Raw genomic sequence first — 14,332 nt, 5'->3', positions numbered from 1 at the left:
ACCAGTTCCTTCAAATCATCTTTAGCCTTTTCAGTTTGGTATATCATCGCCAACACTTCCTAACAAGATCATGAGAAGTCTAAGTGTGGCTACTATTTTAAAACTAATTGGATGTGATATTCACTGAAAATATTTTGGTGTAAATTCTCTGAGACAAGATGTTAAGGCAGTTCAGTTTGGTTTTTTTGTGTGTGTGTAAAAACAGGATGCAAAGAAAAAATCTCGTTCAAAAGTCCATGACAACGAACCTGCACCACTGGAACAGTATCTGGTAATTTTTTTAATATAGTTTATTTTATATTTCCATACACGCACACATGCAATATAGATGTATGTTTGTATTATAGAGCAGCATGCATGCGCCTTACACACATGCATACATTCAACCAGGGATTCAGTAAACATACACAGAACAAAGTGCAACAGAAACAGAGTTGCTTCCTTTGAAACCTGACAGGGTTTACATGGGGAGTAAACTCCATCAGCTGTGCGTATCAATAAAAAGTTGGTGGCACACAGACCTAGCACTTCCTCAAGGGAAATCACTTTGATAGTCCTCTAAGTGAAGGTAAAAAAAAATATCATGAATAAATGATTTCTAGAGACATGATATAGGGTTTGATGTGCGGGTCTCGGGTTGTCTGGGTAGTGTGAGAGTAGGTGCTTGTTGGGAAGAAACAGCAGGGGCTAGGTAACAACAAGTCTTTGTACAGCTCACAACAGACCAAACCACAAGTTAACCAGCGACCATTGTTCAGTTGTAACATTGCTAACATGGAGACACTACTGGTGTGGTGTGATTAGTATACTTAACTGTAGAGCAGAAGCTTGCTAGCTGTTGGCCAGTTTGGAATTTTGGGTGGATTACTCTACCTACCCACCCAGTCATTGCTGAGCCAAAATGGATACCTGACTTATCGGGTGACAAAGGTGGCACAAGGAGTTGTGCCCCATCATGACCTAGACTTGCAGAATCATTTACATCAGGGGTGTCCAACCTATGGCTCATGAATATGCCTCATCCAGCCCGCTCATTTTAACCAGACACAACATAATTTCATTTTTAACATGGTGATTATGGCAAAACCGCCATTTTCTGACCCGCAAGATTTTATATCATGTCCAGTGCGGCCCTTTGCAACAAAAGGTTGGGCACCACTGTCGATTTTCGTGCACTGCCTCTGCAGCCAACAAGCTAATGGGACTCTTTACCCACACATGATACACGAATATATTCAGCTAGTATTAATAAAATAAGGATTAAATCTAATGTGCATTTTGCATTCTCACCAGAACTATAAACGAGATGCCAATGCCAGCCCTTACCCAAAGCATCGCAGAAGCAAACGTGAGGGAAGCTCAAGCCCCAGTAAGTCCTCCTCCTCCAGCAGATCTCACACCAGCAGTAATGGGGTGCCTGCAGTGGACAAGTTTGGTGAGGCTCGCAATGTTCTGCAGAGTGTGATGGCCCAACGACATAACCTGGAGAGCAACCTTGAGCTCATGCTGCGATCAAGGCAGGATGTGGATGTGTACGCTCTGCTGGAGCCAGGCGCTAGCAGGTGGGTGTCAGGTGTTAGCAAAGGTGGCTGTCGGCATATACTGTAAGTGCTCACCATGACCTCACAGGAAAATTTGGCATCAATCTGTTTTGCTGTTGACCACATTGACAGGGAATAACAGTAAATTATCTTCAGATGGTATCAGCACTAAAACCATTTTTACGGATACATGTTGCATGCTATTCATGAAGATATTTGCATAAATTTTACCTTGAGACATGTTTTTCAACCTTCTGAAACATATTTGAGCAGGGTTAGGTAGAAATATTTTCTCTCACAGTGATACAATCATTGATCTGTTTACATTTTTCAGTGCTGAAGCAAGTCGCATTCAAAAGATGGTGGAAAAACGAATTTCTGCACTCCAGCAGGAGGTCCAGGTGAGCATGGCAAAGAAGTGAACTGAGCTTACATAAGGCGCATTAAATTAATCCTGCATAATAATTGTAGGTAAAATGTTTGAGACAATGATGTATGATTATCTAAAAGTTTGGTTTCAAGTAACATGAGAATTATTTTTGTACCAATTCTTAAACAGATCCTTATGTCACGGAAGCTAATGTGGGTGCAAAATTATTTTTAAATGGCTGGGTTTATTTTGTTACAGGATATTCATTCCCCAAATGTGATGGACAAAGTCTTTTGTTTATAAGTCTTCAAATATAGTAGTGAGAACAGTACTTAGAAGTTTAGATTAGGCCACTGGTCTATAAAGAAATACATTAATTAAAATTCGAGCAAATGACAGCTGTATATTCTGTTAACTTGCAAGTCTCTTTTCATTTGGGTTAGCCTTTGACTTTCTGGACCCGGGTTATTGACTGTGCAATTGTGACTGCTGTTGTGTTAACTTGGTTTGACCAAAGGTCTCACGACAACAGTAGTTGCAATCTGGGGCAAGCGTGTAAGTGTGTTAACCATGGTGACAGATGTGTCAGTGTGTTAACCATTACAACAGATGTGTTTCCAGCTCCACTTTTTTCCCCCTGTGCTCTACCATTTGCTTTTGTTTTAGTCTCTTGTAGATGCATGTGGACACATGCCTGCACACTTTAAAGGCAACATGAGCGCTCAGTGAAAATCGCTGGAAAAAAGAGCATAAAGTATCACAAAACATATTTTATGACGAAGGGGCGTGAGAAAAATATTAATGTTATTTCTCTTAATCACACCCGGATTTGTCAATTTTGGGGCAAAAAACTTGCTTCTTCAACACAGCAACCTGAGCAATGTTTCTTCATCTGCTTAGAAGACGCACATAGATTTCCTGAACTCGCTGTTACAAATGCTACTTATACACAACCGAACTCTCTAATTATGTACTCGTTTTGAAAATTATTATTTTAAAATGACCTTAACCCAATCATCAAGAAAAAATGTTGCACTCCTGTTGCCCTTTACATTCACATATTTTCATTTATGCACAAAATACAAAAGTTGATGTCATAATGGTAGACATATTTTTTCTCTTCTAAATCTTTTTAAATGACTCCGTTATATCAGGGATGTATACGCTCATATACAATGTATGTTGCATGTACATTTTTAAAACAGAGGGAGATAGAGTGTGAGCACCGGGTAATTGCAGCCACAGATGCCACAGTCCGGAACAGGACCAAAAAATCTACACTCACAGGAAGATCTGCTGTAGGCTTTGGGTCCAGTGCACCACGTGTGAGCAGACTCGACTCCGGCCCTGCTAAGTCCCAGTCCACTGGTACCATCAGCAGTGCTGCAGCAGGCGGATCAAAGAAGAGCAGCAAGATGAAACCTGCAGCACAGGTGATAGAGACTGAGGTGACATGCAGTCGTTTGCTTTACTTTTAAAAGCTGTATAGGATACTCGGATGACGTTTCGGATCGCTTAACTGCACAAAAAGCATTTCCACTGTGTGTTATTTTTGCCAGTCAAACTATTATACCTAAAGTAGCTAGAAACCTCAGTGCCTTGGTCACCTTGCTACATGTTGTGGTCACAGATGTAATATGAACTCATCTTGTGCATCAACAGAAATCACGAATTCCGTATGAAGATGAGCAGGCAATGACACAGATCTATGGCAAGGCACTGTATCAGAAGGGTCGCACCACTGTTCGAGATCCATACTTGCATTTCCAGAATGAAGCAAAATCTCGAGCAGCACGCATACCTTCACCTAAACGTGTGGAAAGTATGTTAGTCATATGTCTCATGTGACTTCACCTCAAACAAATGGAAAGTTTGTTACGTGTGTGTCATGATCTTAACCATAAAAATAGTCTTTTAATTAAGTTTGTCACACTCCTTCAGGTCTGTCTGTGATAAATGGGATATAACCATGCGACATATACTTTCACCTTAATATGCGTAGTGATCCTGAACTTGTGCACCCAGTCATAAACAACCACAGGTGGCCTTATGTTTGTCCTGGTCTCTCTCGTGCACAGGTCAACATCATTTATCATCTAATGATGAGATCTTATTAAGTATTTATGTACATTTAACCACATGGATAAGCCTTTCAGAAATAAGATTATCATCTATTTGTTAAGGTACAGAAAATAAAAATTAGAAAATGTGAACCTAGAAAATCGTCTATGTCTGGGGATCTCACTTTGTCCATAAACAGTTGTAATGTCATGTACCTTTACCTTAGCATAAAAATGCAATCTTGTGTATTTTGATCTTTTAAAAAAAATGTACAATCTTGTGTTACCTGTACCATATTCTAAACGTAATCTTGCATCAAGAATGCAGTCAAGAAGCCTTGTATCCTTCACATAAACATATGCTAACACTGAGTTTATCCTCATAAACCTGCTAAAACTGCAGTCAAGCGTCCTTTAGTTTGCCTAACAGCATGTTGTCTTGTTGATGGATTAACTCATATCATAGACATCAAGCCAACATTGAATACAGATGTTTACAGATACACTGCACACATAATGCTCAAATTCATCTTTGCCTCACTATGCTGTACTACCAGTAATAAGCCCTCAAGTCAGTCAGTGAGAGAAGTCAGTGGAAAAGAACAGAGAATTGGATTTTTTGATGATGGAACAAAACAAACCAGTTCAACCATTTCAATTAAACTTTTTTAAAAAAAACTAGCAACATTTCTCACTGATGTCTACTTAAAAATATTGGTGCTCTTAATAAAACTGGATTTGAGGCATTGTTCACTGTTGCAGGTATGCTGAATGTAAAGTCCTCCAAAACTCAAACAGAAGTTGACACAGCAACAAACAGTTTGGCTGCTGGCATACCTCGAAAGTTCTACTTTACTCCATCCATGGGTTACGTACCTCTCTCATCTTCTGCATCAGGTAGTGAAGCTTGTGCATTAGTTTGTGAGAGCAAGTCTACACATGAATACAAGGACAAAAATGTAGAGAATAATTATAAAACAAGTGTAGCAATGTAAGTAGTGTTTTTAACTGCATTTTTGGTTTTCTTGCTCTCTCACACACACGCGCACGGAGTTTTATGAAGCCAATAATTTAAGACCAGAAAGCTGCTGGGTTTCAGGACCTATACAGGGACATCTGATCCCAACAGCTGTACCTCTTGGCAAGCCACGCATGGACCAGGGTCTTGTAACAGCACCTCCCACTCTATTACATCCCCAGACCACTGCTGCACCCTCCATCCGCCCTATAGTTACTGCTGCAACCAATGTAGCTTTGGTTGGTATGACAGCTGAACCAGAGGGACCACAGCAGAATGCTCCAGAACTTTCTAAGCAGGTAAGTTTCCAAGGAAGGCAAGTTGACTGCACTTCTCACATTCTGGAACTCGGTTGCTTTCGTGGTGTAAGGATAACATTGTTTGCAGAATTGACAAGCTGAGATCATTATGCAGAATGTTTGATTGCAGTAAGCAGTCCTCATGAGATGAAAATATTCATGGTACTTTACAATAGGTAGAAAAAGTTTCTGAAACTGTTGACCTAACTACTTACAATGTTGATTCTGAGAACATTTAGACCTAATCACTTGCAACAGTGATTTTTTGAAAATGCTGACAACCACTGAACACTGTGAAGGTGTTGCCTGCTGTGGACATTGACAGCATCACTCCTTCCTCTTCACCGCGCAGCAGCATCATTGATGTTCAGCAGCCCGACACCTCACATAATGCTGTCTTCCATCAGACTTTCCACTGCCAGGCTAGTATCAGCTTCAGCACTTTACAGAACTTTGTCTTTTGAGCTTTTGATGTTATTTATTAATCAGGCATTTGCGACCTTAATGGAACAGAAGGTGTAACATATATTCTTCACAACAACCTATTATTTCACATCATGATCAGAAGGCCAACCAGGGAAGAAAAGTGATGGAAGCAATCGGTGAAGCGTGACACTTAGGGTAGCCAGCACCACTTTTACTCCTAATCTTCCCGCTCTGTCATATTAATTAATTGTTTAAATGTATGCAGCGCTTGAATGTGTAATTTTTAAACCGTTGGATCATTTGTAGTCTTGTGAGCGTACACATTAAGCTCATACGTTGTAGCCTATACTTGGCAATGGAGACATTGTGGGTGAGATAGATATGGATATAGTAGATGCTCCCATATCTACATGGAAAAATGGGCCGCATAAATTCATTTGTTGTTAATAAGGATTACTCTCAATCCATATGTCAAAACTTGTTAAGAATGAGCATATTTACAGACTACAGATAGTCACTGAACCCTGGAATGTGCAGCTTATGTCAGGGGTTTGTCTTTTCCTGGCCAACAGGAAAGCGATGATGAAGAGAGCGAGCAAACACTGACGGACACATTGGAGGAAGATCAGCAAGGAGTAGGGCTGTCACTGCCAGGCTATCATCAGCCATTGGCTGCACCTAGTGCCATCTTTAACCTTGCTCCTAAATCTGCAGAACTAAGGCACCAGCATCAGCCTATGCAGCACTATGAAGGAGGTAAGGTGCCATGGGAGGAGCGCTGTGATGAGCTGGCTGAGGATCTACGGCATCGAGATGTGTTACAGAACAGGGCCAAATACTGGTGAAGACATCTTTTATTTGTATAAATTAACTTTTCTCTCTTTGAAAATATACTTTTTTTTTCCTTTTTATTTTGAATCTTAGTAATATTACACATATAGGGCTTTTTGCTTTGTGCACTATTTATTTTATATATTATAAAGAGTTGTAAATTATACACATTAACTCTGTAAGTTATAGTCGTATGGATCATTTCATGTCTGTGCAAGAAAGTTTGTCATTTGTCAGTAGACACCTACCTCTGTTATATTTGTCAGTAAATATCATTGCGATATTAGTTACTACAGTTCTGGTGGGCATCTGTATTTGTAGGCTGGAGCAGGAACTGATGGCACGGCTATTAATGCGCATGTATCCAGTCATGGAATCAGCCGAGCAAGCAGAACATAATCAGGAAGAATGCAATAAGAGTGAGAGCATCCCAGATGATGAGTCACTGCTGGGTGAGGGAAGCCGTTGTTATCTTTAGGCACTCAAATGTTTGGATGGTTGTTCACTGATCCTTTAGCATTGAAGAAGAGGGTATATGGGTGAATGGGTAGAGTGGGATATGTGTGTGTGTGTGAGAGCACATGCATGCATATGTATATACGAGCATGTTATAAAAGTCTTTCCATAGTTATCATTATCCCTCCTTCAAAACAACCACTGTCATCAGTATTTACTGAAATTCTTTATTTTTCAGTGGACGATGCCATTGGGAGAAATGGGTTGCAGCTTTTTATTGATGCTGGCCAGCCGGTCAACAATGTTTTGGTGACGGCCTTGATGAGAGAGGTTATTGAAGAACGCGTCAACCGGATGCTGGCCATGGGTCACATGTCTGAAGCCACAGAGAGGGAGACAGCAGTAGAGGGTGGCAGCCGTGCAGGAGGCTCTGTAAATCAAGATGAACCAGATTATATTATGGTGAGAGAGAAAGGGGATTGACATGTTTGAGAATAATACAGAATAAATGGGAGAATTGTCGTTGTTGTGGAAAGAGTAATCTAGTATTTGATAGAGATTAGTCCAGAATAAATGAGAACATTGTCATGACAAAAGGATAAAAGAAGGTATAGAATAGTCCAGAAGAATTTGTTGAAGAAGGCTAGCTGGGAGAAGTACCATTATGTCAACTGATAATGTCTTTCGGTTATTTTGTGGTCATGTATTCATATAAAGTCACAGATGGCAAAATCTGATAAAACTAGGGAAGGGTTACATCAGAAGTATAAGGTTATTGCTACCTAGATGAGCAGAAGATAAAGCCATTAATAGACCAAAAGGACCATTAGCAGGACAAAAAGAGGTGAAGAAAGGAATTTTTAATGTAACGACAGCAGCATTAACTTTACATCTGATGGACTACCCACAAGAATGACAGTCTTACTGCATTCTTCATCTTATCTGCAGCAAACTGTAGAACCACAGCGTATTCCAACTCCACAGCCAACCCCCCGGACCAGCCCCATCCCTGGCAAAGTCTCACTGAGGATCACCAATCCACCCACCCCACCATTAACTCCACCCCAGTCTCCTGAACCATTATCCAAAGACAAGCCAGCTCTGGCAGTGGCAGAGGCAGAGGCACCACCCTTGGCAGAGGCAGAGAGAGAGCCAGCAAGCAGGCCAGATGGACAGAAGACAGATGCTCAGCTTCTCACCCAAGACTCAGACAGTGAGGTATCATCCTCCTTTGACATATCCACGGAACTGAAGGCTTTGGAAGGTGAGACACTCGTGTACAATAACATGGAAATGAGATTTGGTATTAGTTCACAACACAGGCATCTTATGACATTTGTTGAGCACAGTAACAAAATAATTGATGAAAAACTGTTAGGCAGAGGACCAAATATTGTAGAACTGCTCAAGGGAATCAGACTGCATTTAGTAATGCTGTGGATAGTAGTAATGCTGTGGATAGTACTGGAGAAGACAAGTATTGTTAGACTTTAGGAAAGATATTACAGGATGCTATATGCTACTTTCAATGATCTACACTTTAGCAAATTGGTTTAGGCCAGGATTAAAGTGTGGGATATTTTGAAAACAATTTATGTAAAGCGCCTTTTGTGGAATTAACAGCTTGTATGAAAATGGCTGTTCATATAATTACTAGACAAACTGAAGCAACCGGCACTGGCACCTGTAGCCTCTCAGCATGATGTTGCCACACCAACCACAACGCCACCACGTACTCCATCCCCCACACCTAGCGAGCAGACAGTCAAAGCAACACCACCACCATCACCTCCACTTTTGATTGTGGAGCCTACTCAACCTGAAGCTCAGGTGGAAGCAGAGGTAGCGAGCCCAAGACCTAATCCAAAACAACTGACATCCGATGGAGCTACAGATTATACACAGCCTCCTCCACTGTGAGTTAAGACAAAAGTAGTGTTCATATGTGTGATGGGAAGGGGAAGGAACCCTGATGTGTGAAGGAAGAGGAGAGAGTCAAGCATGTGCTTCAGGTACAGGAGGTGAGCCTTTAGGTACAGAAGGTGTACTTTCAGGTACGGGAGGTGGAGGTATAGGTGAGTCTTTAGTTACAAGATCAGAACCTTTAGGTGTAGGAGGTGCTGAGGTACAGAAGGTGAAGACTTCTTTCTTAGCGTTTGCGGTGTCTGCTCTGCATTAGACTAAAGCACAAAACACTTGCATGCATGGGCCCACACTTTTTTGTTATCATGTTCAGAATGGTGTCTGTTTTGTAATTATGATCACAATGGTGTCTGTCTTGTAATCATGATCAGAATGGTGTCTGTGAGTGCTGGCCCTGGACCACTGGGGGAGGAGCAGTTGGAGACTAGTCTGAAACAACGGTCGTCCCCCAGTACAGCGGACTTGGAGTCAGACAGTGTGTCATCCTCATCTTCTTCATCGCTGTTAGAGACCAACAATGACATTATTTCGGAGGGCCAGTGGCTGTTAAGTCGCAGCGAGGGCCAAGTCGCTGCACTGCCCATAGATGAAGGTGTGTGTATATTAGAGAAAAAGTATGTGTGTGGAAGAGAAATGTCATTTGTTGTTGTATGTCAACACACAAGGCATTTATATAGCTTGAACTTGGTGTTCATATGTAAACATAGAATAAATAGTTTATCTGCATCATATACAAAAAAGTATGACCTGATACTTTTCCTTGGATTTTTAAAATCTTTAGTGAATCTTTTGTTATATGTTTAGGTGTTATTATTCAGCAAAATGCATTATAACTGGTAGAAGAACATGTACATTGCTTTGAGCTGCCATTGCTATGCTGCTGTATAAACTCATCACGGACCTTGATTTGGCAGGTGTCATGTATTTTGGCCTTGCATCATTTACACCATTTTTTAAAGTGGCAGCTGTGATGTGGCGGCTTTCAGAACTCTTAGGCAAAGTGTTGATATACCATTGTGAATCATTGTTTGGCACCTGTCACATCATTGGACTTGATAAACGCTTGTCACACCCTCTCATAGCAGCTGTCACAGTTCTTAGTCATTGCAGCTGTTACAGCTCTTTGACAGAGTTTTAGTATTCTTTTACAGATCTTCATCGTTTGGCAGCAAGTGCAGCTCGTAAAGTAGATGTTAGCACAGCCAGTACATTACGGGACACAGAGGACATTGAATTTGTACGTATGATGTTTTCATCTATCTCATGTGTGCTTTTGATTCAGTTACATGGTAAAAAGTTTTCCAATCTTTTCTTATGTTGGCGTTGACACGCTCATTGATAATGGGCAAGGGTTTGCTACAGCAGCTTTAGATATAAAAGATTGACTTCAATATACTGTGTATTTTCAGGATGATACAGATGTTTCTCGAAGTGAGGGAGAGTTTCACCACCGACCAGTGACTGACATCAACCCTGAGACAGATGCTGTTCTGGCCCTGGTGCTAGAGATGCAGAGTCAGTTGGGAAGTTTCCAGCAGCGTGACCTTCCTGAAAACCATGTCCACAGCCTTCTGCAGGTTACTGGTCATAGCACTGGGGAAGTCAGGGTAAGCCAAGAAGCGATGACTCAAGCTGCAATGGATGCAACTGGTAAAAGTATTGGGGAGATAAGCCTTGGAAAAGTATTAGCCAGCAACTTGCCTGTTACTATGGTGATGCCCACCAGCACAGACCTAAATCAGCACACCGTAGAAGGTAGGAATCTACCAATAAGTAAATGATATTTTGATTGTAGTTTAATAGACTGTTGATATTTTTAGATATTCAAAATATATGTAGATTTGCACTCCTTGTAGCAATAACTGTGGCATTTGTTGTTCCAGTTCACTTTTCTTGGCAAGATTTTGGATTTACAAAAAGGGTTTTCAGTTTGTGAAGATGAAAATGTTCCTACCAAAAATTTTGTTCTTGACTAGGATGTCTCTTTTGGAAAAATTGTCAAAGTATGGATGTTTTACATCTTGGCAGGAATAACTACAACCAGTTTAAGGATCAAGTGAGCTCTTGCATTGTTATCACATGCTGATTTGCCTGCCTCATACTGACAACATTTTGTGCTAACCTGACAGATCAGATTGTTATAACATGTGTCCCATAGCAGGCTCTGCATACCAGCAGCAGGCAAGAGCATCAGAAAATTCTGTCACAGGAGGAAGAAGACCAAATACACCATCCAGAGTGCCTTACAGTTTGGCTACCTCAGGTAAGGACAGGGCTGGCATGCCAGGACCAGGGTCTGTGCTTCTATCAGAGACTATGCATACTAAGCTATTTAGTTGCAGATGAAGTTGACAAAAAGCATGAACAGAAGTTTTTTTTGTCATTGTTTCTATCTTGCCTGCTTGCACTTTCTTTTCCCACAATGCATGCTTCTCAGTGTATGTCAAAGTTATTTCATTGGACAGGTCCACGTCGTCATCAGCAGCAGTACCAGCCTGTCAACTCGGGGCTGCCTACATCTGTTGCTCAGGGCAAGAGGCCCCTGAAGTCAGCATTGGTCCGAAGCAATGATGACACCCGCCTTTCTCGTAGCAGCAATTTTGGTATGTCTTCTGAGGTTTTGACAGACTTTTTTTTATATTATTTTAGGTCTCCATTTTCAGCCTTAAGAAACATGCTATCAATATTTAATATCAGTTTGATTGGCCAGTCATGTTTTCTAATGTGATTCTCTGTTTTTAAGGTTTTTATTCTAAAAATGATCATCTGTTTTATTTGTGAGTGCAGAGTCTGAAAGACAGGGAGTGACTATGGACTTTGGTGCTCACACAGGGGAATCTGAGCAGTTCCACACAGATACCCTCATTCAGACAGGCATGTACACATCTCGTAGCAGCAGCCGCCAGGGTTCAATAAAGAAGTCAGTTGACTTTGATCTTTCTGGCACATATGAGATTTTCCAAGACCGTTTGTCACGGAGGAACTCGGAAGATGATCACATCTCCACCATGGAAAGCTCAGAGCATTTGTCCGACATGGGATGCTCCTTAGGTCTAAGTTATTCTTTTGAGGACTCGGCCTCTGAAAGGGATTTCCATTCTTCAGGAAGATCCCACTTACGAATGTCAGTTACCATCCCAACAACAGGAGAAGGGGATAGTGATGTGTCCGAGATTGAGATAACTGATAATGCAGCACACTGATGTTGCCATAGTTACAACATAAGAAGTGGATGGTTTAGGTTTATTCCTTGCTGCTCCTTGAGGAGCATAGGACCGCAACACCACCTTTGAAATGGACCCAGAGTTTGGCGGTCTCCCTCAGTTGGGCCCATGTGGTTCCAGCATCCTTTAGAAGTGGGTAAGATGTAAATTATTTTGTGGATAATTTGGGTCACAAAAATGGCCTCTCGTGAAATAATTGCAACATACATGTTTTCTCATCCAGAGTTTGCAACAGTTTTATCTTATTTAATGGATTTCTGTTTATTCAACTTTTAACATCTTGCATGTGTAATTCCTCCAAAAGTCTGTAGTCAGTTTTTGAAACAGGTTTCACCAAATGACACTGGTATTTTCTCCTTTTTTTTCATGTGGTAAACATTTACTGTTGAATATGTCGGCATTAAGGACTTAAGGATTCAGGGGAGATGCAGCAGTATGGTGGGTAGTGCATTTGAAACAGGTCACCCGCTTGTCTTGGTCTGTGACTGGTTAACTCCCATTGCACACACCATTGGGATTTATCAGGGGAGGTAAAAGGCAATGGAAGGAGAGAGTTGTCCATGCTTATACAGTTCCCAGCCTCTATTACCTCCAGACCCTTTAACTGAAAGCTAACATGAATCAAACATAAAGCTGAAAGCTGCCAGCAGTTCAGCAGAACACTTTCTTTTACTCACTAAATTTGTACTTCTAACATCACTAAATGCCAATGCAAGAGCTTCAAGTACAGGCTCAGGCACTGCCCAGTTTCTAAGTCGACATTTCTGACCTTGTAAAAAGATTCAGTTTTTAAAACCCAGGTGAAAACTGTGATGTTCAGAGATATATCTCGTTAACAGAAAAGAATATTTTTGCTCAGATTCTGGGAATTAGTACACCTCATTGAACCAAACCCATTCTTTCAGATATTATTTTGCACAGAATAATAGTCAGTATTTTTCGTTCATAAAAATAGCTGATAATTTTATTTGTTGTCTGGTTATTTTATAAAAGGGAAAAATAACACTCAAGAAGCAATCACTGTAGTTGTAATCAAGATGGTTATGTTTGCATTGCTTTCATTAACATTCCACAAATTTTGCCTGATCATTTAGTCTTGTAATATTTTGTAACAAAATCAACTCTCTTATGCTTATTACACCTCCCGTCAAAGAAAAGGGAGAAACTTGTTCAAAGGGAGATCTTGCTCATATCAATGATGTGGCACAAGTGTGTGAAACCAGAACCATCATGAAGAAATTTGTTGGCTTTATTATTAACTGCCCCATTGTTGAACCTGTCATGCCATTTCTTATTGACTGCCCAAACATGAGATAAGGTCTGAAATAAAATCCACGGAAGAGTTCATGCAGTCATCTGTCCTTGACTGGTACCAGTAATGCTGGTCATCAGAGGGAACAAGGCGGCTAATAAGAACCACCACTCTGCCTGCAAGCAGATCTTGCACAAAACAACCAATCAACTCCTTTACATTTTAGTTATCCAGTTTTTTTCTCTGACCACTTGGGTATCTACCTGAAAGATCTTCTGAGTGTTGTGCCTCATGGCTGACCCAGACCAGCTTTACTGTTGGAGAAGAGGTTCTTGGTATTCTATCTCGAGCCTGAAAAGTTTTCTAACCTCTTTCCCACCGAAAATTCTATGGATGAACAGTGTTCACCAAATACTCCATGTCACAGTTAACCCTTTTCCCACTGACATTCTCATTCATTATCCCTTGCACGCTATCTACTCTTGCAGTTCATAAGTAGCGAAGGGGTTAAACTAACCTAAAAACATGGAGGCACTGGTCCATGACATTTAGCTCAGCCCTGACCTAGTTCTGTCTCATACACTCACAATCCATGAATTCCCCCCTCCCTCCCATCCTCCCCCTGGCATGCATGCTAAACAAAAACCCAAGTGCATTAATGCAAGGCTGACTTTCTGCATTTTCGGTTTATTAATGTATGACACAATAAAGGCTTAGAGGAAAGAAAATGATTTCTCTGTATGCTAAAAATAATGCTTTAACTGTGATAAACTTCAGATTGATTAGACTATCCGTCCATCAAATAAAATAACATGCAAAATAATTTTTGTTTTTTGTTTCAATTGGCATCCAGTGTGTATTCTTGTGTTGCTTCTGCCCCCAGTTTTGCTAACCTGTTCACTACACTAAATATTCTACTGTACACAAATCCA

General features: G+C 40.8%; 1 protein-coding gene across 2 annotated transcripts in view; it reads left to right on the top strand.

The window, feature by feature from the left end:
* Window positions 1-14,223, top strand: part of LOC112570871 (protein TALPID3-like) — a 50,857-nt gene extending 36,634 nt beyond the window's left edge. Inside the window, exons 9-27 of one of the 2 annotated variants that reach the window (XM_025249550.1) lie at window positions 206-271; window positions 1,294-1,562; window positions 1,876-1,942; window positions 3,117-3,344; window positions 3,574-3,733; window positions 4,734-4,868; window positions 5,071-5,288; window positions 5,588-5,710; window positions 6,287-6,555; window positions 6,867-6,997; window positions 7,240-7,463; window positions 7,950-8,265; window positions 8,659-8,917; window positions 9,296-9,516; window positions 10,076-10,161; window positions 10,334-10,679; window positions 11,086-11,187; window positions 11,390-11,527; window positions 11,712-14,223. In XM_025249550.1, coding sequence (XP_025105335.1) covers window positions 206-271; window positions 1,294-1,562; window positions 1,876-1,942; window positions 3,117-3,344; window positions 3,574-3,733; window positions 4,734-4,868; window positions 5,071-5,288; window positions 5,588-5,710; window positions 6,287-6,555; window positions 6,867-6,997; window positions 7,240-7,463; window positions 7,950-8,265; window positions 8,659-8,917; window positions 9,296-9,516; window positions 10,076-10,161; window positions 10,334-10,679; window positions 11,086-11,187; window positions 11,390-11,527; window positions 11,712-12,127 — 3,774 coding nt within the window. In that variant the 3' untranslated portion in view covers window positions 12,128-14,223. Of the gene's footprint in view, window positions 1-205; window positions 272-1,293; window positions 1,563-1,875; window positions 1,943-3,116; window positions 3,345-3,573; window positions 3,734-4,733; window positions 4,869-5,070; window positions 5,289-5,587; window positions 5,711-6,286; window positions 6,556-6,866; window positions 6,998-7,239; window positions 7,464-7,949; window positions 8,266-8,658; window positions 8,918-9,295; window positions 9,517-10,075; window positions 10,162-10,333; window positions 10,680-11,082; window positions 11,188-11,389; window positions 11,528-11,711 lie in introns of both variants that reach the window. The other variant, XM_025249548.1, reaches the window with a different exon arrangement.
* Window positions 14,224-14,332: the final 109 nt, after the last annotated feature.

Source organism: Pomacea canaliculata, linkage group LG8 (assembly GCF_003073045.1).
Source record: "Pomacea canaliculata isolate SZHN2017 linkage group LG8, ASM307304v1, whole genome shotgun sequence".
NCBI classification, from domain to species: domain Eukaryota; kingdom Metazoa; phylum Mollusca; class Gastropoda; order Architaenioglossa; family Ampullariidae; genus Pomacea; species Pomacea canaliculata.
The sequence above is the reverse complement of the archived record's forward strand: the minus strand, read 5'-3'. Positions and strand labels throughout refer to the sequence as shown.